Source organism: Babylonia areolata, chromosome 30 (genome assembly GCF_041734735.1).
Source record: "Babylonia areolata isolate BAREFJ2019XMU chromosome 30, ASM4173473v1, whole genome shotgun sequence".
Lineage (NCBI taxonomy): Eukaryota > Metazoa > Mollusca > Gastropoda > Neogastropoda > Buccinidae > Babylonia > Babylonia areolata.
In genome coordinates this window covers 6,432,520-6,459,701 of record NC_134905.1, presented here as the reverse complement: position 1 = coordinate 6,459,701, position 27,182 = coordinate 6,432,520, and the positions used below count along the sequence as shown (strand labels likewise).

At 44.2% G+C, this 27,182-nt stretch overlaps 1 protein-coding gene across 1 annotated transcript in view; it reads right to left on the bottom strand.

Annotated features, from left to right (window-relative positions):
* LOC143275577 (uncharacterized) overlaps positions 1 to 27,182 on the bottom strand; it is a 43,618-nt gene that overhangs the window by 1,675 nt on the left and 14,761 nt on the right. Inside the window, exons 2-8 of the mRNA XM_076579778.1 lie at positions 12,654 to 12,855; positions 10,525 to 10,706; positions 9,097 to 9,225; positions 6,022 to 6,107; positions 3,558 to 3,678; positions 1,015 to 1,095; positions 497 to 618 (exon numbers count right to left, since the gene is read on the bottom strand). Of these exons, the coding sequence (XP_076435893.1) occupies positions 497 to 618; positions 1,015 to 1,095; positions 3,558 to 3,678; positions 6,022 to 6,107; positions 9,097 to 9,225; positions 10,525 to 10,706; positions 12,654 to 12,855 (923 nt within the window). The remainder of the gene's footprint in view (positions 1 to 496; positions 619 to 1,014; positions 1,096 to 3,557; positions 3,679 to 6,021; positions 6,108 to 9,096; positions 9,226 to 10,524; positions 10,707 to 12,653; positions 12,856 to 27,182) is intronic.

Genomic DNA, 27,182 nt, shown 5'->3' with positions numbered 1-27,182 from the left:
TGTCTCAATGACCCAACCTTTAGCTTCCGTCGTCAGAATTGTGGTATTCTTTGTCAACATTCACCTCTTCAGTATAAGAGCCTTCCGCTTGCAATATTGTGATGATGGTAACTGGGATGAAACGCTGTTAACGTCGTCTCTTTCGCCGTTCGTATGGAGAGAGTTAAACCATTACACTGGTGAACCTCAAAAGAAAACAATCACAAAAAAAACAAAACAAAAAACACCCAAAAAAACAAATCCAATGAACCTGTAACAATGATGACAAAACTAAATGATAGCATCTGTAGTGTGGAAAAGTGAATGAACAGCAGTGATGGTGTCATAAATAATATAGATTTTTTTTGTTGCAGTTGTTCCAAGGACACAAACTAAAGTTCACTGCCACATTGCCTCCCCCCCCACCCCCCATAAAACACAAGACAATGAAGACAGGGGGGGTGGGGGAGCAAGGGGGTGCATGGGGAGGGGAGGAGGGGGCGTCAGGACTACTGACCCTCTTGTTGTCAAATCTGTGGACCTTGTTGACCTGAGGCAGGATCATCTTGATTGTTTTGTCGAACAGGGCCGACATCCACAGAGCAAAGTACGGACAGTTCATCGTCGGCACGCTGTATCCTGTGGAGACATCATAATAACAATGACAATAATGATCATAGTAATAATCGTAATACATAATACTTGTTGTGCCACTTACACACCCACACACACACACCCACACAAACACACTCACACGCTTTCTCTCTCTCTGTCTCTCACACACACAGACTCTCTCTCTCTCTCTCTGTCACACACATGCATACTCACTCACTTTCTCACACACACACACACACACAAACGACACATGCACACAAGCTTTCTCTCTCTCTCTCTCTCACATACACACACACACACACTGAACACACACACAAATACACTCTCTCTCTCTTTTTCTGACACATACACACACTCACTAATTCACACACACACACACACACACACACAGAACACACACACACACACACACACACACACCTTGTGGCTTGAACTCCTTAGCCAAAAGCTGGGCAATCTCCTTCATCCACATGTTAGTGTTCACAATCAGGTGTCTGTGGCCTGCAAAAAAAAAAGAAAAAAAAAGGTATGCATCTCTCTGTCTCTCTCTGTGTCCCTCTCTATCTCTGTCTCTCTCTGTCTCAAAACAACAACAAGGTATGCAGTTTCAGTTTCTCAAAGAGGCGTCACTGCGTTGGGACAAATCCATGTACCCTACACCACATCTGCTAGGCAGAAGCCTGACCAGCAGCATAACCCAACACGATTAGTAAGGCCTCGAGTGCATGCATATATATATATTTGTGTACCTATCTGAGTGGATTTCTTCTGCAGAATTTCGCCAGACGACAACACTCTCATTGCCATGGGTTCTTTTTCCAGTGCACAAAGTGCGTGCTGCATGCAGGACCTCGGTTTATCATCCCATCTGAAAGACTGGACGCTCGGTCTGATTTTCCAGTCATAGGGGAGAAAGGTCAAGAGCAGGATTCGAACCCAGACCCTCACGGATTCTCTGTATTGGCAGACGAGCATCTTAACCATTCTGCCACCTTCCCCCTTGTGTCAAAGTGTGTGTACTTCTTCTTCTTCTTCTTCTTCTGCGTTCGTGGGCTTCAACTCCCACGTTCACTCGTATATACGCGAGTGGGCTTTTTACGTGTATGACCGTTTTTACCCCGCCATGTAGGCAGCCATACTCCGCTTTCGGGGGTGTGCATGCTGGGTATGTTCTTGTTTCCATAACCCACCGAACGCCGACATGGATTCAGTATCTTTAACGTGCGTATTTGATCTTATGCTTGCGTATACACACGAAGGGGGTTCAGGCACTAGTCTGCACATATGTTGACCTGGGAGATCGGAAAAATCTCCACCCTTCACCCACCAGGCGCCGTCACCGTGATTCGAACCCGGGACCCTCAGATCGAAAGTCCAATGCTTTAACCATTCGGCTATGGCGCCCGTCAAAGTGTGTGTACTGATTTGTATACTCTTCACATCATCTGCTGAGAAAATACCACTGGGAGGCAGCAGATGCCTGATCTTTGGATAAACCTGATGAGCTGCTCAGCCCTTGGGAGCCTTCCTTCCCTAGGTTTGTGTGAAACATTAACATAAAATGAAATGAAATAATCTGACAATGATGGCCTAGAGGGAACGCGTCAGCCTTGGAAGCGAGAGAATCTGAGTGCGCTGGTTCGAATCATGCTTCAGCCGCCGATATTTTCTCCCCCTCCACTAGACCTTGAGTGGTGGTCTGGACGCTAGTCATTCGGATGAGACGATAAACCGAGGTCCCATGTGCAGCGTGCATTTAGCGCACGTAAAAGAACCCACGGCAACAAAAGGGTTGTTCCTGGCAAAATTCTGTAGAAAAATCCACTTCGATAGGAAAAACAAATAAAACTACATGCAGGAAAAAAAACAAAAAAATGGGTGGCGCTGTAGTGTAGCGACGTGCTCTCCCTGGGGAGAGCAGCCCGAATTTCACACAGAGAAATCTGATGTGATAAAAAGAAATACAAATACAAATAATAAAATATACAAAATTACAATGAAGTGATTGATATGTTCAACACGCAACAAACAACATCAGGTTACTTTATTTTGTGTGTCTCTTTTTTCCCCAGTGACGACTTGTGCCTGGTAAATACGTAAAATTAGAATAAAGTGACAGGTAAGATAAAACACACCACAAACAAACATCAGCATTATTTTGTGAGGCTCTTTCTCTTGGTGATGGCTTGTGGCTGTTTTGCTGAAACAAAACAGTACAGCAAAAAACAACAACAAAAACGACAACAGCAGTGGCTTGGTACACAAAATAACAGCTTCCAGTGTAACTGTCGTCATGTCTCAGCTAATTCCAGTGTAAATGAAGACAAAAGACTCTGGCAACTTTAAGCAGATCTATTCACGCATTATGCACAGGGACTAAGATGGGCACAGACTGACAGACAGACAGACAGAAGATCTAAAAGACAGAGACAGACACAAACACAGAGAGATAGACAGAAGGCCTAAACTGGCTAAAGACAGAGACAAACACAAACACAGAGAGATAGACAGAAGGCCTAAAGACACAGACAAACAGACACAAACACAGGCAGACAGATACACAAGACAGACAGACGGACACAAACACAGACAGACACAAACACAGGCAGACAGATACACAAGACAGACAGATGGACACAAACACAGACAAACAGACACAAACACAGGCAGACAGATACACAAGACAGACAGACGGACACAAACACAGACAAACAGACACAAACACAGGCAGACAGATACACAAGACAGACCACAGACAGACAGACAGACAGACAGAAGGCCTAAAGACAGAGACAAACGGACAAAAACACAGACAGATAAAAAAAAAAAAAAAAGACACAGACCAGACAGACAGAAGGCCCAAAAGACAAAACGGACACAAACACAGGCAAACAGAAACACAAGACGGACAGACAGACAGACAAGACAGACAGACAGACAGAGACAAAACAGACAAGACAGACCTGCAGCCTCAGGCGTTGTCATGGCCTTGACGTGAGCGGTGGCAACATCACGCACGTCGACGATGGCAAAGTTCAGCTTGGGACAGGCAGGCATCGATCGCTCCAACAGGCGCTTGATCACCTGGGGGTGAGGAAGGGCGGAAATTGAAAAAATTTCAAAGTGTAACAACATAAAATTATAATTTCTGCACTACTGGGCAATGGCTTACACATATGGGTATTTGCAATACTCTCTCTTCTACCGAGCTTTGTATAACAAGGGGAAACTTCGTGATACGCTGCCCACGAGTGAGGATCGCCACTCACGCGGTGCTTTTGGCCGAGTGACCAATGTCCTTCCTGTGTCATTGGGTGCCCGACCTCCCAGCATGCATTGCAGCCCTGTATATATTGAGCCTACATTGTAGGTTTCGGCGCTTTTTGCAATACTCGTTCAGCTTCAGCGACGCCATCATGGATACCTCTAACACCAACTTCAACCGTGCTCGACTCCATTCGCAGGACCCTACGGACGCTGTGTGTAGCGATTCATCCATGGAAAATGTGTCTGTGCACGAGACGGTGGAAAATTAAAAAAAAAAATTTTTCATACGACATGATGGGTGCAATAGCCGAGTCGTCAAAGCGTAGGATTTTCAATCTGAGGGTCCCAGGTTCGTATCTCGGTAATGGTGCCTGGTGGGTTAAGGGTGGAAATTTTTCCAATCTCCCGGGTCAACCTGTGTGCAGACCTGTCAGTGCCTGAACTCCCTCTGCGTGTATATGCATGCAGAAGATCCAACATGCATGTTAGAAATCCTGAAATCCAAAAGCCAGCTGTCAGTTGACTCAACCCAGGTAGGCAGCCTGCTGTGCAAATGACTCCGTGTTTGTCAAGTGATTTTAGCTTGGTCTCCGACCAAGGATAGGTGCTGTTCAAGTACTCATATCATCATTTCCATTCATTTTTGTCTTATTTGTTTTCACTCAAAGGAGGAAGGTGGCAGAATGGTTTAAGACACTTATCTGCCAATACAGTGTCCGTGAGAGTCTGGGTTCGAATCTCAGTCTCGTCCTTTCTGGCATCCAGGACACCACTCAAGATCTAGTGGAGGGGGAGAAAATACTGGCGAGTGGGGGATTTGAACCACTGTGCTCAGATCCTCTCACTTCCTAGACAGATGTGTTACCACTTGGCCAACACTCCAATTATATAATCATACAAAGATTGGAAATTATGAGAGAACTCAAGAACTGAAGTGAAGAAAACAACTGAATTTAAATGAATAACTCGCTAGACCATAGAACAGAAAGAACAATGGGAAGTAAAGCAAATAAATGCATTAAAATAAATCACTCAAATGAACATACCAGATCTAAGTGCAGGATGTACCTCCATACTGGTGCACTGGGAGCCATGAGTGAAGCACAGGTGTGTGAAATAAAGAAAATAAACAAATCAAAATAAACCAAATAACCAAAGCAGAGACACACAAGTGCAGGACGTACCACTACCTCCATACTGCACTCAGAGCCATGAGTGAAGCACAGGCGTGTGAAATAAAGAAAATAAACAAATCAAAATAAACCAAATAACCAAAGCAGAGACACACAAGTGCAGGACGTACCTCCATACTGCACTCAGAGCCATGAGTGAAGTACAGGCGTGTGAAGAAAAGAAAAGAAACAAAATAAGACATAAAAATAACAGGACAGATGTAAGTGTAGCATGCACCTCCATACTGGTACACTGAGAGCCATGAGTGAAGTACAGGCGTGTGAAGACAAGGAAAACAAGAGAGGCAAGGCCTTCAAGACTCACTTGTGATAAATTAAGTCCCCTAGCATTAACCACGGACACACAGACACACAGAAAACCGAACACCGGGTTAAAACATAGACTCACTTTGTTTACACAAGTGAGTCAAAAGCAAAATAAAACAGAAATAACAAGAGAGGCAAGGCCTTCAAGACTCACTTGTGATAAATTAAATCCCCTAGCATTAATTACAGAGTAATTTCCCTTTTTTACTATCTGCACCAAAACGTTTGCAAAATAAATAAAAATTCCATGCTTAGCAAAACAAGTTCCTGTTTGAACAAAAAATGATAATAATGACTCCTCTTGTTGTTGTGTCAGAATAAGAGGTCAAAGTGCCAAGTTTAGAGAATACAAAAAATATAAATATAACAGTAAATGCAGTTTGCATATAATTAGGCTTCTTTTTTATTTTTTTGTGCCCATCCCAGAGGTGCAATATTGTTTTAAACAAGATGACTGGAAAGAACTGAATTTTTCCTATTTTTATGCCAAATTTGGTGTCAACTGACAAAGTATTTGCAGAGAAAATGTCAATGTTAAAGTTTACCACGGACACACAAACACACGGACACACACACAGACAACCGAACACCGGGTTAAAACATAGACTCACTGTGTTTACACAAGTGAGTCAAAAAAGGAAGATTTAAGTGCAGGACGTACCTCCATACTGGTGCACTGAGAGCCGTGAAGCACTGGCCCCATCACATACGCCGGGTTGATCACAGCCAGCTCGATCTTGTCCTCGTCTGTCACCATCATACACATCATATGCTGTCATCAATTTTTGTGTTTTGTTGTTGTTGTTTTGTTTTTTTCCCCAACATGTGCATGCATTGAAACAAGAACACAAAGCGAGAAGAACTTCAACAATTAAAGTACACACAAAAAAATAATGACAAACAGATAAATAAATCTAACATTACTTCAGCAACAAAAAATGACAAAGAAACCCCCCACCAAACAACACACCATAAGATGAAATAAAAACATTTAAAAAACCTGACAAATATAGATTCAGAGACCGAGAGCAAGTGAGAGAGAGAGAGAGAGAGAGAGAGAGAATGAACAAACTTTTTTTTTAATAAGTAGTGAACAAAGCATGCATATGCATCTTTACATCCAGGCAGAGAGAGAGAGAGAGAGAGAGACAGAAAGGAGAGAAGAGAGAGAAAGGAGAGAGAGAGAGAGAAAGGGAGAGAGAGAGAGAGGAGAGAGAGAGAGAGAAAGGAGAGATAGACAGACAGAGAAGAGAGAGAGACACAGAGATAGAGAGAAAGAAGAGAAAGAAAGGAGAGAGAGAGAGAAAGGAGAGAGAGAGAGAGAAAGGAGAGAGAGAGAGAGAAAGGAGAGAGAGAGAGACAGAGAAAGGAGAGAGAGACAGAGAAAGGAGAGAGAGACAGAGAAAGGAGAGAGAGAGAGAGAGAGAGAGAAAGGAGAGAAAGAGAGAGAGAAAGAGAAAGAAAAGAGAGAGAAAGGAGAGAGAGAAAAAAAGAAGAAAGAGAGAGAAAGAAGAGAGAGAGGGATAGAGAGAGGGAGAGAAAGGAGAGAGAGAGAAAGAAGAGAAAGAGAGAGACAACAAACAAGCCATCAAGTCATGCATTACTTTCAACACCCTGTCATCATAACGTGATATCTACAAATGATGCCCTTCTGTGCCATCATGAACTGTCATATCATCACCAGTGCCCCTCAGCATTGAACAACTATTCCAAAATAAATACAGAACAAAGCACAAGTCTTAAGGCTGAAAAGGCTGGAATTTATCCCCTTAACCCCACCAGACCATTTATCCTCTCTTTTTCTTCTTCATTCATGGGCTGCAACTCCCACGTTCACTCGTATGTACATAACTGGGCTTTTATGTGTATGACCGTTTTTACCCCGCCATGTAGGCAGCCATACTCCCTTTTCGGGGGATGTGCATGCTGGGTATGTTCTTGTTTCTATAACCCACCGAACGCTGACATGGATTACAGGATCTTTAACGTGCATATCTGATCTTCTGCTTGCGGTATACACACGAAGGGGGTTCAGACACAAGCAGGTCCGCACATATGTTGACCTGGGAGACCAGAAAAATCTCCACCCTTTACCCACCAGGCGCCAATACCGAGATTCGAACCTGGGACCCTCGGATTGAAAGTCCAATGCTTTAACCACTTGGCTATTGCGCCTGTCCAATTATCCTAGAAGAAGAACCACTGATCCTACTTCCTGGTCTCCATGGTCAGTTTCAAGTGTTTACAGACACGATGGGATGTTGACTTCCTGATAGAAACACTTCAAATACAACTGCCTCTCACAGCAATTCCTTGTGTTCATCTGAGTACTGGACACGCCCAAATTTTAGAAGCCTAAAGCAAGAAAGACATTCTATGTTGGCAGTGGGCCAAAATGTACGGTTCAATGGTCTGCTTTAAGGTCTCCCCATCACTGATGATTTTAATAATTCACATTGTCACAAGTACTGAGAAAGTCTCTCTCTTTAGAGAGATTCAATGCTAAACAGACAATAAAATATATCAGTGTCAGTGTCTCTCTCTCTTTCTCTCCTTCCATCTCTCTCTCCCCCTCCCTTTCCCATACACATAATTATGATTTAAAGTTTCTTGAGCAAATTATTTTAACGTCAGGGATGGGAGGGGTTGGGGGTTGGGGGGAGGGCTGAGAGGGGCTATTCCACAGAACTGGCATGGATGATGGGGCAGCAAAATGACCAAATAAATGAAAAAAAAACGATGATGATGACAGTTTATGATGGGCACAGAAGGGCATCATGTGTAGATATCACATTATAATGACAGGGTGCCAAAGTAATGCACTGTGTTGATCAATAAGTGAAAAAAACAATGATGATGACAGTTTATGATGGGCACAGAAGGGCATCATATGTAGATATCACATTATAATGACAGGGTGCCAAAGTAATGCACTGTGTTGATCAATAAGTGAAAAAAACAATGATGATGACAGTTTATGATGGGCACAGAAGGCCATCATGTGTAGATATCACATTATAATGACAGGGTGCCAAAGTAATGCACTGTGTTGATCAATAAGTGAAAAAAACAATGATGATGACAGTTTATGATGGGCACAGAAGGGCATCATGTGTAGATATCACATTATAATGACAGGGTGCCAAAGTAATGCATAGTGTTGATCAATAAGTGAAAAAAACAATGATGATGACAGTTTATGATGGGCACAAAAGGGCATCATGTGTAGATATCACATTATAATGACAGGGTGCCAAAGTAATGCATAGTGTTGATCAACTTGATGACTCATTAATTTTGTTCTCTCTCTCTCTATCTCCCTCCCTCTGGATGTAAAAAAGCATATGCATGGTTATTCCACTTCTCTCATTAGAAAAAGTTAATTCATTCGTTTGTTCGTTCATTCTCTCTCTCTCTCTCTCTCCCCCTCTCTCTCTCTCACACACACATAAACTTAAAATTTGAAATGTCCAATATATAAATGTCCAAAAGGAGATGAAATTCATTTTGTGACTTCTTATCCTGGATTGAGTGGTATTAGAGAGCAGTTTATACCACCCAAGTATACAAAAAACGAAGCATATTTATCTAAATTGATTGTATTGTTGTCATTAACACAAACAAACGCATTACAAAGCAGCTGGCTGCTTATCTCTACAAAATGAACCACAGAGGCATCACAAAGCAGCTGTCTGTTTAACTCTACAAAACGAACGACTGATACTCGCAGCCGTACCTGGCAGTTCCTTGATGAAGTCCCAGGCGGCTTTCTCGGCGAGCGTCTTGCTCTTGGCGTATGCGTCCAGGGTCTCTGTGTCGCTCCAGTCTTCCTCCGTGTGTACCTTGTCCGTAGCCGTGTTACTCCCTGTGTCAGGACATTAGTGTGAGTTATAACGACACGTTTGTCAGAATATGTGTGCTTGTTGATTCAGTCTTCCTCTGTGTGTACCTTGTCTGTAGCCGTGTTACTCCCTGTGTCAGGACATTAGTGTGAGTTATAACGACACATTTGTGAGAATATGTGTGCTTGTTGATTCAGTCTTCCTCTGTGTGTACCTTGTCTGTAGCCGTGTTACTCCCATGGTCAGAACATTAGTGTGAGTTATAATGACACGTTCGTAAGAACATGTGTGTTTGTTGATTCAGTCTTCCTCCGTGTGTACCTTGTCCGTAGCCGTGTTACTCCCATGGTCAGGACATTAGTGTGAGTTATAATGACACGTTCGTGAGAACATGTGTGTTTGTTGATTCAGTCTTCCTCCGTGTGTACCTTGTCCGTAGCCATGTTACTCCCTGTGTCAGGACATTAGTGTGAGTTATAACGACACGTTTGTGAGAACATGTGTGTTTGTTGATTCAGTCTTCCTCCGTGTGTACCTTGTCCGTAGCCGTGTTACTCCCTGTGTCAGGACATTAGTGTGAGTTATAACGACACGTTTTTGAGAACATGTGTGTTTGTTGATCCAGTCTTCCTCTGTGTGTACCTTGTCCGTGGCACAGACCTACAACACTCATCCCCTTCAGCCCTCCTAGACATTCACACAGAAACCATAATCCACCCCCATCACATATATATGCACATCCCCTTCCCCAGCCCCATTCTCCCCTCCCCAAATCACACACCCACCCACCCACCCCACCTACCCTCCATCACACCCTGCACTCCCACCCTCCCGATCTCTTCATCCCCTCCCTCCACACACACACACACACACACACACACACACATACACACACACAAACACACACACACACATACACACACACAAACACATACACACTCACACACACAGCACACAAACGCACACACACGAACATGCAAACACGCACACACAAAAGAAAAAGAACAACAAAAAAAACCCACACACAAACACACTCACAAAAAACACTACACACGCTCTACACTCACAAACACAACCCCACAAACCCCCACCACACACACACACACACTCAACCATCCTCCCAACCCACCCAAACACACACACACAACCATCCCCTCCCACCCCCCTTCTCCCACAGTTGACAGCCACACAGGAGGTGGTCATGACGGTCTTGGCAGCCATGCAAGCCTTGACACACACACTCCCCCAACACCCCCCCAACATCCCCACCCCCCACTAAGCACCACCGCCCCACCCCCCACCCCCACAAACCATCCACTCACAGTTGACAGCCACACAGGAGCTGGTGAGGACGATGCGTTTGACGGTCTTGGCGGCCACGCAGGCTTTCAGCACGCTCTGTGTGCCCTCCACGGCTGGCTGGATGACTTCGTTTTCGTCCTTGGGCTGGCTGGTGGGGAACGGGCTGGCCACGTGGATCACATAGGTCACCCCTTTCACCGCTCTGCCGAGGAGACACAAAAGAAAAAAAAAGTGATGGAGTGATGGCCTAGAGGTAACGCGTCCGCATAGGAAGCGAGAGAATCTGTGCGCGCTGGTTCAAATCACGGCTCAGCCACCGACATTTTCTCCCCCTCCACTAGACCTTGAGTGGTGGTCTGGACGCTAGTCATTCGGATGAGACGATAAACTGAGGTCCTGTGTGCAGCATGCACTTAGCGCATGTAAAAGAACCCATGGCAACAAAAGGGTTGTTCCTGGCAAAATTCTGTAAAAAAAAAATCCACTTCGATAGGAAAAAAAAAAAAAATCTGCACGCAGAAAAAAATACCAAAAAATGGGTGGCACTGTAGTGTAGTGACGCGCTCTCCCTGTGGAGAGCAGCCCGAATTTCACACAAAGCAATCTGTTGTGGTAAAAAGAAGTACAAATACAAAATAAATTCAAGGAGAAATTATCACCATTCTGGAACTCCCCCCCCCCCCCCCCCCCCCCCTATTTAAAACAATACATCTATATTCGTCCGACTGGAAATTAACGTCCAAATACTTTCAAATACAATACACTCCAAACCACTCTGTCAACCACACAAATCCACATTATCATAACAACACACATCTTAATCATACGACGATTTCATTGCTTATTTACTCCTTTGTTTGCAAACAAAACAGCACCTTTTTTCGGTGGGGATGTGCAAACATAATAAGTGAACCAAGTCATAAAATTTCAGTTAAATAGCTGCAAGACTGACCGAGTTATGAATGTTTGTATGAAATTGTGGTTCGAGGTATGGCAAAGGTTAATTCATCAGACTGGATATCAATGTCCAAATACCCTCCAACACAGCTCTGTGAATGACACAATCCGTGGAAAAATGATCACTAATAAATACATCTTTATTCATTTGACTTGGAAATTAATGTCAAAATACCCCTCCACAGAACAGCTCTGAAAACGACGACACAAATCCACGAATAAATCATCACTATTCAATAAATATAAATTCATCTGACTAGAAACTAATTTCCAAATACCCCACAAAACAGAGTATTGCAGCCTGTGTGGCAGGGTAAAAAATCACTCATATTAAGTGTATCCATAACATCATCATCGATAATGTATCCATATACCATCGTCATCACAGCTTGAAGTTATCATCTTCATCATAATTACTGTCATTATCATCCTCATCATTATCACCACCACTACTCACTGCTAGAGGATCTGGGTTCAAATCCCACCCTCACCCCTTCTCCCAAGTTTGACTGGAAAATCAAACTGAGCGTCTAGTCTTTCAGATGAGATGATCAAGCTAGGAGGTTCCTTGTGCAGCACACACTTGGCACACTGAAAAGGAACCCACGACAACAAAAGTGTTGTTCTGTGGCAAAAATTACATAAAAAGATATCCACTCTGATAGGTACACAAACATACAAGGCCTGACAAAGCGCACTGGGTTATGCTGCTGTCAGGCATCTGCCTAGCGAATGTGGTGTCAGCGAATACAAACTCGTCCCAACGCAGTGAAACCTCCTTGAGAAACTGAAACTACTTGACAGGCGCAACAGCCGAGTGGTTAAAGCGTTGGACTTTCAGTGTGAGGGTCCCGGGTTCGAATCTCAGTTGCCGCGTCTGGTGGGTAAAGGGTGGAGATTTTACTGATCTCCTAGGTCAACATATGTACAGACCTGCTTGTGCCTGAACCTTTGTGTGTATATGCAAGCAGAATATATATCAAAAACGCACATTAAAGATCGCATAATCCATGTCAGCATTCCGTGGGTTGTGGAAACAAGAATTAACCCAGCATGCACACCCCCAAAAACAGAGTATGGCTGCCTACCTGGTGGGGTAAAAATGGTCATACACGTAAAAACCCACTCGTGTACATGCGAGCAAATGTGGGAGCTGCATCCAACAATTGAAGAAGAAGAAGAAACTACTCACGCCTCCCAGGACTCCGGCTTGGTGAGGTCGGCCTCCACCAGCTCCAGCTTGAAGGCGGCCTCAGGGCAAAGGTCATGCAGGTGCTTGACCTTGGCCTCGTCAGCCAGGCTGCGCACGGTGCCCCTGACCTTAAACCCGCCATCCTGCAGCTGTTTGATCACATGGGTGGCGATGTAGCCGGACGCCCCGGTCACCAGAACCACTGTGGACAAAGAGAGAAAGAGAGCTCAGAGTCTGACATTTGACATGATTTCTTGCTGCTGTGGTCCAGCCAACAGGGACATTCCAGGGCTGATAAAATAAATAGCCCGTCAGTTCTTACATCCGCCCACATCCACCCAACACATCCACGTCCACCTACACCACACCCACCCACATGGATGGCGATCTAGCTGGGTGCCCTTGTTGCCAGAACCACTGTGGGGAAGACAGAGACACAGAGAGAGTTCAGAGTCTGACATCTGACATGAGTGGAGTGATGGCCTAGAGGTAACGCATCCCACAAGGAAGCGAGAGAATCTGAGCGCTCTGGTTCAAATCACGGCTCAGGCGTCGATATTTTCTCCCCCTACACAAGACCTTGAGTGGTGGTCTGGATGCTAGTCATTCGGATGAGACGATAAACCGAGGTCCCGTGCGCAGCATGCACTTAGCGCACGTAAAAGAACCCACGGCAACAAAAGGGTTGTTCCACTTCGATAGGAAAAACAAAAAAACTGCACGCAGGAAAAAAATACAAAAAAAAAAAAAAAAAAAAAAAAAAAGGTTGGCGCTGCAGTGTAGCAATGCGCTCTCCCTGGGGAGAGCAGCCTGAAATTCACACAGAGAAACCTGTTGTGAAAAAAAGAAATACAAATACAAAATCTGTCGCTGCCAAAGTCTAGCCTAATGCAGTTCTTACATCCACCCACACCCACCTACCACACCCACATCCACAAACCACCTACATCCACCCACCACACCCAAACCTACACCCACCTACCACACCCACCTACCACACCCACTACCCACAGCCACCACACCACTCCCACGCTGATGGCGATGTAGCCAGATGCCCCAGTCACCAGAACCACTGTGGGGAAGACAGACAGACAGACAGAGAGCGAGCTCAGTCTGACATCATTTCGGTGGGTTATGGAAACAAGAACATACCCAGCACGCACACAACCCGAAAACGGAGTATGGCTGCCCGCATGACAGAGTAAATAAACAAAAACGGTTATACATTTAAAATTGTAAACAAAACGGTTATACACGTAAAATGTTACATGTCTATCTAAAGTGTGCATGTGTACGTGACTGAAACCTGATTGAATGACACAGGAAATGAACGAGTGCCCAATAGCATCCGTCACTTGGCTCTACTCTGGTTAAAGCAGCCTGCTGTGCAGATGACTCCGTGTTTGCGAAGCGCTTAGCGCTTGGTATCCGAGCGAGGATAGGTGATATATAACTATCCATATCATTCATTCATCTGACAAGATCTGTTGCTACCATTGTCCAGCCAATCGCAAAGAGGCCATTACATGCCTGATAAATAAATAGCATGTCAGTTCTTACATCCACCTACACCCACACATCATATCAATGCACACCCACACACCACACCCATATCCATCTACACAATAACAATGCGACTGATATCTATGTCATATCAATCCATTCAGAATTACAATATTTTCTAGGGCATTCTAAAACAAAATTAAATTCATCTGCAACAGTTCCCATATCACACTCCTTGCAAGGTCTTCCCTTTCTGTTTTCACCTTCTCTTCTTCCTATTTCGATCTGCAGTTTACAATCACAAGAAGGAAACCTTATCAAAGGATATATGTATGTATCTTGAAGTTGTGAGACACACACACACACACAAAATCAACAATGAGTAAAGATGAAAATCCACAGAACCCCACAATAACTAAGCACAATTCCCTTGCTAAGAGAAAAGAGAGTTGTCCATCCACTGACATGAAATTTACCTGCCAGTTTTGGCAAGAATCATGGTGCCAACACTATCAAAAGCAAGCATTCTGTGTTGCAGAAAATGAGAGAATTTTTATTGCAGTACTGTTGTCATGGAACAGAAGATGTGAACAGTAAAGCCAAAAAGAGGAAGCGTCAATTCTGGAGTGAACAATGTTCTGAAGCTCAGACAGCAGCAGGGTGCTTACAACAACCTGATCCAGAAACTTGGTTCTGACGGAGATCTCTTCAAGAAATAATTGCAGCCAACAAGGGAACAATTTGCTCAAGTAATGGACCTGGTAGAGGGGGGATCTCATCAAACACAGCCTCAGCCAAGAAGGAATCAACCCAAAGACTGGTCAAATTTGCATGCAGAATCAAAAGTTTCCCTCCTCCGCATATAAAAGGTATGTTTCATAGCAAAGTTTGTGCAAAAGTTTATAATGGAAAATTCAGGTCCATTAATTTATGCTGTGACAAAAAGGTTGGTCATGCAAATTCTTTTCTTCCAATGCAAATTTTGCATCAGTTTTTCAGGTCTATGGAATTTCACCGTAAGTGCATTTGGTTTAGGAGAACATAAATCGCAACACGGTGCAACTTAACTCTTCAGACTTGAACAATGATCTTAGGTTTTATGTTGCATGGACTGCAACAGATTTCCCAAATCTAACAGAGAAAAGACATGACAGGAGAGTTTTTGGGTTTTGTTTTTCAACTGTACAATACCTGGAATTTATTTTCAATTCTATAAACATCAAGCTGCAGCAGCAAACCAACATAAACCCACAGTCATATTCATTGTAACGCCCCCACAAACCTTGACAACAACTATACCCCCACCACCTACAAAACATCTAGCAACACCATTAACCAGCAAATATCTCTCCCCACCCCCACTCCCCCAATCTCCCAAGAAACAACAAAAACCCAACAGACAAGTGTCCAACAACAATGCTGTATTTAAACTTACACACACACACACACACACACAGAGAGAGAGAGAGAGAGAGAGAGAGAGAGAGAGAGAGAGAGAGAGAGAGAGAGAGAGAGAGAGAGAGAGAGAGAGAGAGAGAGATTTTACAAACATAAACACCCAAACAACACCCACACCTTCCACAAACACAGGTCCAAAAAGAGAAAGAACACACACACACACACACACACACACACACTCACTCTCTCTCCCTCTCATACAAAGCAAGCAAAAATGCTGCCAGTAATGGAAAAGATTAACCAGAGACCGACAGACGGTGGTGCAGTTGATCCAAAGAGAAAGATAAAAAGCGCAGGGATTAGGGACTCAGACACTGATGCCCATCACATGCCATTCCCAAAGAATCTGGCACTGAAACGGGACACAAAATCAATACACCTGTGCCATTCCTGCTCCAAAAAACTGAAAGAGTTTTGCTGCAGCTTCAGTCATTGTTTTTGTTGCCTGTCTCGGTTCAGTGCGACTCGTCGTTTCTCGGCATGAGCATGTTTACCTATGTATTTGTTTGGTCCAATGCACAGCTTATATCGCAGATTGACATATATGCGCACACATAAGATCAAATACACATTAAAGATCCTCAAATCCATGCCAGCGTTCAGTGGGTTATGGAAACAAAAACATACCCAGCATACAACTCCCCTCTAAACCCTCCCCACCCCCCCCCCACCCACCCCCCCAAAAAAACACAAAAAAACCACAATATGGCTGCCTACAAGGTGGGAAATAAATAAAACGGTCATACACATAAAATGCTACGTGCCTGTCTCCTTGAGTATGTGTGCGTGCCTGAAATCTGATTGAATGACACAGGAAATCAATGATGAGTGCCCAATGGCAGCCGTTATTCAGCTCTACCCAGGAAGGCAGCCTGTTGTGCAAATGACCCTGAGTTTGTAAAGCACTTAAAGCTTGGTCTCTGACCGAGGATAGACACAATATAAGTAAAAATATCAAACCATATCAAATCAAGCTTACAGTTGGGCCAACAGCAAAGTGAGAGCTGCATAATCAATAGTTTCTCCGATGGGCGCAATAGCCGAGTGGTTAAAGCATTAGACTGTCAATCTGGGGGTCCCGGGTTCGAATCACGGTGATGGCGCCTGGTGGGTAAAGGGTGGAGATTTTTACGATCTCCCAGGTCAACATATGTGCAGACCTGCTAGTGCCTGAACCCCCTTCGTGAGTATATGCAAGCAGAAGATCAAATACACATGTTAAAGATCCTGTAATCCATGTCAGCGTTCGGTGGGTTATGGAAACAAGAACATACCCAGCATGCACACCCCCGAAAACGGAGTATGGCTGCCTACATGGCGGGGTAAAAACGGTCATACACATAAAAGCCCACTCATGTGCATACGAGTGAACGCAGAAGAAAAAGAAGAATAGTTTCTCCATTGCAATGGGAAATCATTTACAGCTTAGTCTTTTTGTGAATAACTATGACACTCAAACTTTGGAGGCAAGATTGCACTGGCTCTTAGGGGCTTGTTGGGCTTTTGGGAACCATCTCAATGATGGCTGTCCTAAAACCCTCTTGGCTGAGAGAGTGGGGATGTAACTTGGGCAAGACACTCTCCACTATAATCAAATTCTAGCCCAGATAGTCAGGACAGCAGTTGCCTCCTCGGCTGTTCTGATGGTCATGGTTGGACACAACTGATTGTCATGAAAGCTTGTGTATTATAATTTTGCACATACACATTTTTATGTATTAGTAGTATTTTGTGTGTATTTCATGAATGCAAGTATCATAATTTTTCACATGTACATGTTTATGTAAGTATTCTAAGTGTATATGAATGTCATGTTTCTTCTTCTTTGTTCGTGGGTTGCAACTCCCACGTTCACTCTATACACACGAGCTGACTTTAACGTGTATGACAGTTTTTACCCCACCATGTAGGCAGCCATACTCCGTTTTCAGGGGTGAATGTTATGTTTACATTTCTACAACCATTTGTTGTTGATTGGTGTGTGTGTGAGAGAGAAAATATTTTGATATATTTTTTTTCTTTGCCTTATGAGGGCTGGATGTAGAGAAGCAGGCATGCTTATTCCGCTTCCCTCATAAAGAAGCTGCAGGCAGGGAGGTGGAGGAAGGGGGGGGGGAGAGAACCCCAGACTAGCTAAACAGATGGAGGAGCAGGGGAGAGAGGGGGGTGGGAGGATTGGAGGGTTGGGGGTTGGAGAGGAGAGGGGGGCGGAGGTATGGAGGGAGGGTGGGGGTGGTGTCTGGGACAAGATCGATACACCTGGGCCATTACTGCTCCTAAGACTGGCTGACTGGCTGGCTGTTTCAGCTGTTGTTGTTCTGTCTCCACCCTCCCCTCCCCCCACCACCCTAACTCTTTCTCCCTTCTCTGTGTGAGGTTTTTAATTGTTGTTGTTGTTGTTGTTGATCTGTCTTGCTATTTTGGTTCCCTGTGTCCCTGTCCTCCTCTTTCTCTTCTGCTGTTTTCAGTTGTCTGTCTCTCACATTCTCTCTGTCATCTCTCCTTCTCCGCCTGTCTTTCTCTTCTCCTGTTTTTAGTTGTCTGTCTCTCACATTCTCTCTGTCATCTCTCCTTCTCCGCCTGTCTTTCTCTTCTCCTGTTTTCAGTTGTCTGTCTCTCACATTCTCTCTGTCATCTCTCCTTCTCCGCCTGTCTTTCTCTTCTCCTGTTTTTAGTTGTCTGTCTCTCACATTCTCTCTGTCATCTCTCCTTCTCCGCCTGTCTTTCTCTTCTCCTGTTTTCAGTTGTCTGTCTCTCACATTCTCTCTGTCACCTCTCCTTCTCCGCCTGTCTTTCTCTTCTCCTGTTTTCAGTTGTCTGTCTCTCACATTCTCTCTGTCATCTCTCCTTCTCCGCCTGTCTTTCTCTTCTCCTGTTTTCAGTTGTCTGTCTCTCACATTCTCTCTGTCATCTCTCCTTCTCCGCCTGTCTTTCTCTTCTTCGGTTTTTAGTTGTCTGTCTCTCACATTCTCTCTGTCATCTCTCCTTCTCCGCCTGTCTTTCTCTTCTTCGGTTTTTAGTTGTCTGTCTCTCCCATTCTCTCTGTCATCTCTCCTTCTCCGCCTGTCTTTTCTCTTCTCCTGTTTTCAGCTGTCTGTCTCTCACATTCTCTCTGTCATCTCTCCTTCTCCGCCTGTCTTTTCTCTTCTCCTGTTTTCAGTTGTCTGTCTCTCACATTCTCTCTGTCATCTCTCCTTCTCCGCCTGTCTTTCTCTTCTCCTGTTTTTAGTTGTCTGTCTCTCACATTCTCTCTGTCATCTCTCCTTCTCCGCCTGTCTTTCTCTTCTCCTGTTTTTTGTTGTCTGTCTCTCACATTCTCTCTGTCATCTCTCCTTCTCCGCCTGTCTTTCTCTTCTCCCGTTTTTTATTGTCTGTCTCTCACATTCTCTCTGTCATCTCTCCTTCTCCGCCTGTCTTTCTCTTCTCCTGTTTTTAGTTGTCTGTCTCTCACATTCTCTCTGTCATCTCTCCTTCTTCGCCTGTCTTTCTCTTCGGTTTTCTGTTGTCTGTCTCTCCCATTCTCTCTGTCATCTCTCCTTCTCCGCCTGTCTTTCTCTTCTCCTGTTTTTAGTTGTCTGTCTCTCACATTCTCTCTGTCATCTCTCCTTCTCCGCCTGTCTTTCTCTTCTCCTGTTTTTTGTTGTCTGTCTCTCATGCATTCTCTGTCCTCTTTCTCTCCCTGTCTTCCAAGTTGTCTGTCTCTCATGCTCTCTCTGTCGTCCGCTTTCTCCTGCTGTTTTTCACTTGTCTGTCTCTCACACTCTGTCTGTCCTCTTTTACTTGTCTGTCTTTCATGCTCTCTGTCCCCTTTCTCCTACTGTTTTACTTGTCTGTCTTTCACGCTCTGTCCTCTCTCTTTCTCCTGTTGTTTCCAGTTGTCTCTAATGCTCTCTCTGTCCTCTCTCTCTCTCCTCTTGTTTTTCTGTTTGTCTGTCTCTAATGTATCTGTTCTCCTCTTTCTCTTCCTGTTTTTGGTTGTCTGTCTCTAATGCACTATCATCCTGCTCCCCCTGTTGTTAGATGTCTGTCTCTCATGCTCTCTGTCTCAGTGTCTTCCTTCTATTTCTGGTTGTTTTTTTCTTGTTTGGTTTTTCCTCTCTACTCTTCATTCTCCGTCTCTGTCATCTTTGTCTTTTTGGTCTTTTTTTTTTCCTGGCCATTGTCTCATCTGCGATAGTTTTTTTGTCTGTCGCATTCTGGGGTTGGTTCTATCGGTCTATCTTGTTGGTTTTTTTCTGTCTGTCTGTTTCTGTCCAGCTGCTCTTGATCATTTCATTTTCTCTCGGTCTCTTCTCCTCTGTTTTTGTCGGTGTATGTGTCTCTTGCCTCTCCTTCTGTCTCTGTTATTTTCATTTTATCTCATTTTATTTCAATTTCTGTTGTAACTTATTTATTTGCTAATTCAATGACTTATCCATTTACCTGTTTATGTATCTTATTTAACTTCATTTCATTTTATTTTCATTTTCCCCCCTCAAGGCCTGACTTAAAGCACTGGGTTAATTAAGCTGATGGTCAGGCATCTGTTCAGCAGATGTGGTGTAGCGTATATGGATTCGTCCGAACGCAGTGACGCCTCCCTGAGTAACTGAACGGAACTGCACTCTTGTCTCTGTCTGCCTATCGTCTTTTTCTTCTTCTTCTTCTCTCTCTCTTTGTGAATGACAACAGATAGTGGTACAGTAGATCTTGAGGAAAAGACCAAATTCACAGGGATTAAGAGAGTCAGACCCCCGTGGTAACCATACCAACAGTGCATTAGCATGCATGCGTCTGCCTGCAGTGCGAAATTTCCCACAAAACGTCGTCGACAGACACTGACGCGCTTTAAAAACTCTTTAAAACTCTCGTGTAAAGCTCAGTCCCTCCATCTCCTTTCCCCCATATGGTTTTCTTTACTTTGTTCAGAGCATGAGGGGGAGGAAGGGAGAGGTAGTAGGAGTTCTCCAATGCAAGTATTCTTCTGTTTTTTTCTTCTTGGAACCTCGCAGCAACTCCCACATTCATTTGCGTGCATGCACTAGTGGGCTTTCAGTTTCATATGCTAGATAGTTTTTACACTTGCACTGCCATGTAGGTAACCATATACTCTTGTTTTCGGGAGGATCTGTAAGTACTGAGAAGCGTGTCTGTTGAGCGCATATTTCTGCAAACCCACACTATCATTCTCTCACACACACTCGGCACACACACACACACAAAGTGACACCTCCTCTCCCCAACCACACACACACACACACACACATTTTATTCATAATTCACATTTTTCCCACCCCCCATACATCATAAGATAAGAAAGCCATGTGTTTTATTCATAACCTCCCTGCACACTCGGAAGATACAGATCAATTTTTTTTCTTTCCTTATTTTACACTATCTGCAGAACAGACACTGCACCCAGGCAAGGACACACACTCTCTCTCAGTCTCTCTCTGTCATACACACTAAACACACACACAGTGACACACACACACACACATCTTAACACTTTTCACGTTTTGCTCATGGTTTCCCCACCCCCAATTCCCTTTCCCCCCTCTATTTTCTTTTGTCTTTTCTCTTCTGTTTTCTTTTTCTTTCTTTTTTTTAATTTTCAAAAAAATTATCTTCCCTCTCTGTCTCTGTTTCTGTCTCTCTCTATATATATGGGCAGGATATAACAAAGCTGCATAAGCTTTTATAAGTTTTACCCTCAGTAAAGATCATTTTGACTTGTCTCACACACACACACACACACACACACACACACACACACAGAACACACATACCTAAACCCACACACGCAATGCAAGCCTGCACAATCTCTCCTGTCCTTAGCCACTCACATTCATCAGATAACTACTCTTTACTATGTCACATTTTCCCCACATCTCCAGACACATTTCAGATTCATAACCAAGGCAAGAACAAGCAGATCTCTCTCACCCAAGCATCAGAACTCTTTGAGGTCAAAGCCCTTGCTGTCCTTTGGTCAAATCCTCCTACTTTATCAATATAAGGAGTTATTGTTGTAATCATTACAAAGGGCTTACAGTATTTGGCACACACACTTCCTCCCAACATTTCTCCCTATCTTTCCTCCTCTCTCCCCCCTTTTCTTTTTTCCCCCCTCTCACCTTCTCTCTTTTAACCCCTTTAGTGCCAGCTACGAAAGCCAAGTATTGCGGTTTTGGCTACGTGAAATACTTAACTTGCATGTAGTAATTTCATTACCCTGTTTTCAGGTTACTTCCCTTTTTAGCTTGCCAAAAACTGGGTGATGGGATTTGTTGGATGTGAGTTACGTAATTAGGTATACCGACAAAGCCAAAACAGCAAAGTATGACTTATGTAGCTGGCGCTTAAGGGATTGATTCCCTCCCGTCTCTCTCTTTCTCTATATCCTCCCCTCTCTCTCATCTCTACCTCCCTCTCCCTCCATCTCTCTCTCTCTCTGCATGTCTGCAACTAACAATACCAACTTGTTTAATGTGTCAAGATATGTTTTCCATGCTATTAACAGAAGGAGAAAAATGATAATCTAGGATGCCAGAAAATAATTTCATCATACTAACGGGTATAGTAATTTTTCACTTTACTGTGATTGAAGTTTGATGTTTTGCTCATGGTAACAACGTCATATTAATGATACGTTTATCATTGTTCTATTTGTATTTGCCCTTTGACACATTTGGTTCATCTCATGGCTTTACACTGTGTGTGTGTGTGTGTGTGTGTGTGTGTGTGTGTGTGTGTGTGCGTGTGTGCGTGCGTGTGTGCATGTGTGCGTGCGTGCGTGCGTGCATACAAAGAGTGGTGACCAACATCCTGATCTGTGTAAAGATCAATGCAATCCCAAGAGGAAGAAGTCAATATAAAGAGTGGTGACCAACATCCTGACCTGTGTAAAGATCAATCTTATTTCACTTTTTCAGTGAGGTGACAGCCCTGCAATCAATGAAAAGAGTACTTCAGTTTCAGTTTCAGTCTCTCAAGGGGGCATCACTGCGTTCGGACAAATCCATATATGCTACACCACATCTGCTAGGCAGATGCCTAACCAGCAGCACAACCCAACGCGCTTTAATCAGGCCCTGAGTGCGTGTTATATCTGTGTACCTACCAGCAGATTATTTCAACAGAATTCTCCCCCGAGGACAAGACTCTCATTGCCATGGGTTCTTTTTCAGTGTGCCGAGTGCATGCTGCACATGAGACCTCAGTTTATCATCTCATCTGAAAGACTAGACACTCAGTCTGATTATCCAGTCGAACTTGGGAGAAAGGGCGAGAGCAGGATTTGAGCCCATACCCTAACGGACTCGCTGTATTGGCAGCTGATTGTCTTAACCATTCTGCCACCTTCCTCCTAAAGAGTACTTAGCAGCAGCAGCTTAGATGTTAAGTAGATGTATTATATGCCAACTGTAAGGGATGTGGGAAGAGGCCAATTGAGTGGTGAGTGTGTTCATACACTATGTGTTAATGTGTGAGTGAGAGAGACAGAGCAAGATGAAAAGAACGGCAGCTTTGTACTCACTGGCTGCTGCTGCTGTAACAGGGGTCTGCATTATTTCCCTTGTTATGAGGGCACGGGTTTAACACGTATGTATTATGCTCTTCATACTGTGTGTTGTTGTGTTGAGGCAGAGAGTAGAGGCGGGCAGGGGGTGGGAGGTGGGGTGATGCAGGGAGAGAGAGAGGTTGACAGGGGAGACACAGACAGAGAGACAGGCAGGGACAGACAGACGGACAGACAGAAACTGAGACAAGAGACAGAGCCAGAGACTGAAACTACAGTGAAAGAGAGGCAGAGACAGAGTGAGAACTCAGAGCATCAAAGGCAGATTGACTGGACATAGAGACAGATTAGGCAGAAAGAGACAGAGACAGAGAGACTGAGTGAGAAAGCAATTGGGACAGAAAGACAGAAGATAGAGAGAGAGGAAGGGAGAGGGGGAAAAAAAGGGGGGGGGGAAGATAGACACACTGTTAGTTAGGTGTGTGTATGTGCATACCTGTGTGTATACATGATGCGTGTGTGCATGCGCCCATGCGTCTACACATGCGTGCGAATGTATGTGCGTGCACGCTCGCTGACTTGTCTGTGCAGCTGATTCTGGCTTTATGGTTATGTCTCTCATGCAACCCTCCCCCACCCCCCCCACCCCCCCAACACAAAACCTTAACCCACACAGTTCCCCCTGCACACTGTGAACCTCCCTGTCTGAGTGACACAAATGGAGATAATTACTGGGCGAAAGTCACCCAGAATTATTGCCAATATTCCACCACTACATCCTCCCTCTATCCCTCCCCTACATCCCTGGGAGGTTATTTTTTTTCCAACATTGTTGACCTTTCCGGGACTGAAATGGTTGAGAGGTCAGGGGGAAATGTCAAGAGTTCAGACAGAGCACCAGCACCAGTGGCCTTTATTTTAACCCCTTTACAACTGAACCTTGGTTAAAAAAAAAGAAAAAAAAGAAAAAAAAAAAGGATTAGCATGTATGCGTGCTCACAAGCATAGCTGATAGAGCACTTTCAGTTTCTCATGGAAGCATTCCTACATTTGGACAAATCCAGTTACACCACATCTGCTACACTGATGCCTGACCAGCAACATAACCCAGACCTTAAGTGCATGCATATATAAATTTGTGGACCTATCACAGTGGATTTCTTCTACTGATTTTTGACAGAAGACAACACTTCATGTTGTCATGGGTTCTTTTTCAGTGCGCAAAGTGCATGCTGCACACGGGACTTGGGTTTATCGTCTCATCCAAATGACTAGATGCTCCGTTTGATATATGATAGTCATGTCCAACTATGACCATCAGAACAGCAGAGGAGGTAACTGCTGTCCCAACTATTATTTGGTCTAGAATTTGATTATAGTGGAGAGTGTCTTGCCCAAGTTACATCCCCACTCTCTCGGCCAAGAGGATTTTAGGACAGACTGTTGGGATGGTTCCCAAAGACCAACTAGCCCCCAAGGCTGCAGCGCTAAGAACCAGAGCAATTTTGCCTCCTAGTTTGAGAGTCACAGTCCTTCACAAAAGACTAAGCTGTAAATGATTTCCCATTGCAATGGAGAAACTATTGATCATTCAGCTCTCAGATTGCTGTTGGCCCAACTGTAAAGTAAACTTATGTCAATCTGCTGTGTAAGACGAGTGCTGGATCTCAGTTTGACAAAAAGAATGGTGACCGACATCCTGGAGCCAGTTGCATTAGCTCTAACTTGACAGTTACACATGACTAAATGCCTACATTGACCGATAGGCATTGACCAATCTACCGCACTGGTCAGTTCCATACTATCCAGTTTGTAGCAGGTTATGACCACACTAGGCTCTTCTATCCGAGCGATGCAACAGGCTCCTGACCTGTAGGCCTCTGTGGTGTGTGACTGGTGACAGCCCTTCACTGACGAGCGTGCTCCTTAACAGCAGCCATGGGGTTAAAGGGACTGGGGGGTTGGGGAGGGAGAGACAGTTTGCTCAATTTGGTTCTCAGGGTGGTGTCCACTTTTTTTTTCTTTTTTTTTTTTTTGACAGGGTAATCTGTTTTACTTAGTTTGCTGTACTGTACTGTCTCTAGTTTCGCCCCACTACCACCATTTTCTCTTGCCTTTAAAAAAAAATCTTATTTCTTTTATAACTTTTCATTCAGTGTTTGTGAGTGTGTGTGTGTGTGTGTGTGTGTGTGTGTGTGAGAGAGAGAGTCTGTGTGTGTGTGAGAGAGAGAGAGAGAGAGAGGAGAGAGAGAGAGAGAGAGTGTGTGTGTGTGTGTGTGTGTGAGACAGGGAGAGAGAGAGAGTGTGTGTGTGTATGTGTGTGAGTGTGTGCATCACTATGTGTCTGTCTGTCTGTCTGTGAGAGAGAGAGAGAGTGAATGTGTGTGTGTGTGTGCGCACGTGTGTGTCTGTGCATGTTCGTGTGTGTGTATGCATGTGTGTGTGCAAATGTGTGGACATATGCAAGTTCACACAAAATCACTTGCACAGCAATATACACAAAAATATCAACATAAGACACAGCACATACACAGTATAGACATATCCGCACTGAAGTTGTATCTACATTTTTAATTTTTAGATACACACAAAGTATACCAGACTTGCATGTATGTTGAAATGCATGTACCAGTTTATCATAAATATGATATATATTACATGACTGCAAGTATGGACTGAACTTCTAACATCACTTCACATGTTTTAGATTATGCATTTGGCCACAATCATCTACTTGTTAATGACAATTCATGTAATCATATCATCATGCTTACTATTACCATTATCATTAGTGTCATGATTATTAATATTACTATTATGTTGTTATTATACGTTGTTTTTTTTAATATATTATTATCATTATGTGTCTGACCTTATACTATAAGTTATAGAGGAAAGCATGCTTTGTTTGATACACAGGCACAAGAGCTAATGCAGAAAAAATTAATCATAATGATAATCATTAGCATGCACGTTAGTGGTAAATCACAAGAGCAGCCACAAATTGACTACAGCGTAAAATGCAGAACACGTGTGGGGGGAGGGAGGGGGAAGGCAGAGGGCGGTGGCTTTGTAATCAAGAGGAAAGAAAACTGGGGGGGGGGGGAACCAAATAAAATAAAAACACGTTATTTTTTTGGTCTGGATTATGATGTCAGAAATGCAAATGCCAAGCTGGATAAATAAACTGGTTGCGTGTGTGTGTGTGTGTGCGTGCGTGTGTGCGTGTGTCTGTGTATGTGTGCTTGTACGTGTGAGGTGTGGGAGAGAGGTGGATGGATGCTAACGCAAGCGGAGAGGGGTGGATGAGTATGCATGCTCGCATGCACATATGTGTGCGCGCACATGCATGTGCGAGCGAGTGTGCATTCCTACCCACCCACTCATTCACCCCTCTCCCCACCACCCACACACACTACACCAAAGCTGTAAACATCCTCAAGCAAAGCCATCAAACTGCTGTGTAAAACGAGTAAAACCACCACCCAACAACTACCACACCCACACACACATACACACACACTCACACAAACACACACACAGACACAGACACACACACTGCCCTTCCACTGGGGAACCTAGCAAAGGCTTTAAACTAAAGAACTTCCACTTTGTTCTTTCACGACCTCGCATGCAGCACTCACATTAACTGCGTAGGAGAGTCAGGCATAGGCTCTTTGACAGCCTACGCTCGGCGGACATAAGACACGGAACGACCGCAGTACAAGAGAAAGCAAAGAGGAGGGGGGAGAAAAAAATCTCGAGGCTAAGAATACGAAGAGAAAAAAACAAAAAAACTAACGAAAACCATGCCTGGAATGGCAAAAGTGGGAGGGGGGGGGAGTGGTGATGAGAGGTGTGAGTGGTTGAGCGGAGGACGGAGGGAAGAGGAGGGGGAGAGAGGAGGAGGAGGGGAGGAGAGGGGGTGGCAGTGGCTAACAGCATCACGGGCAAACTAAACCAGCCGCTGCTGCTACTGCTGCTGCTGCTGCTGCTGCTCCCGTCGTGAGTCGTCATGGCAACGAGACACAGTACAGGCACGGCATGTCATGCTGAGACAGACAGAC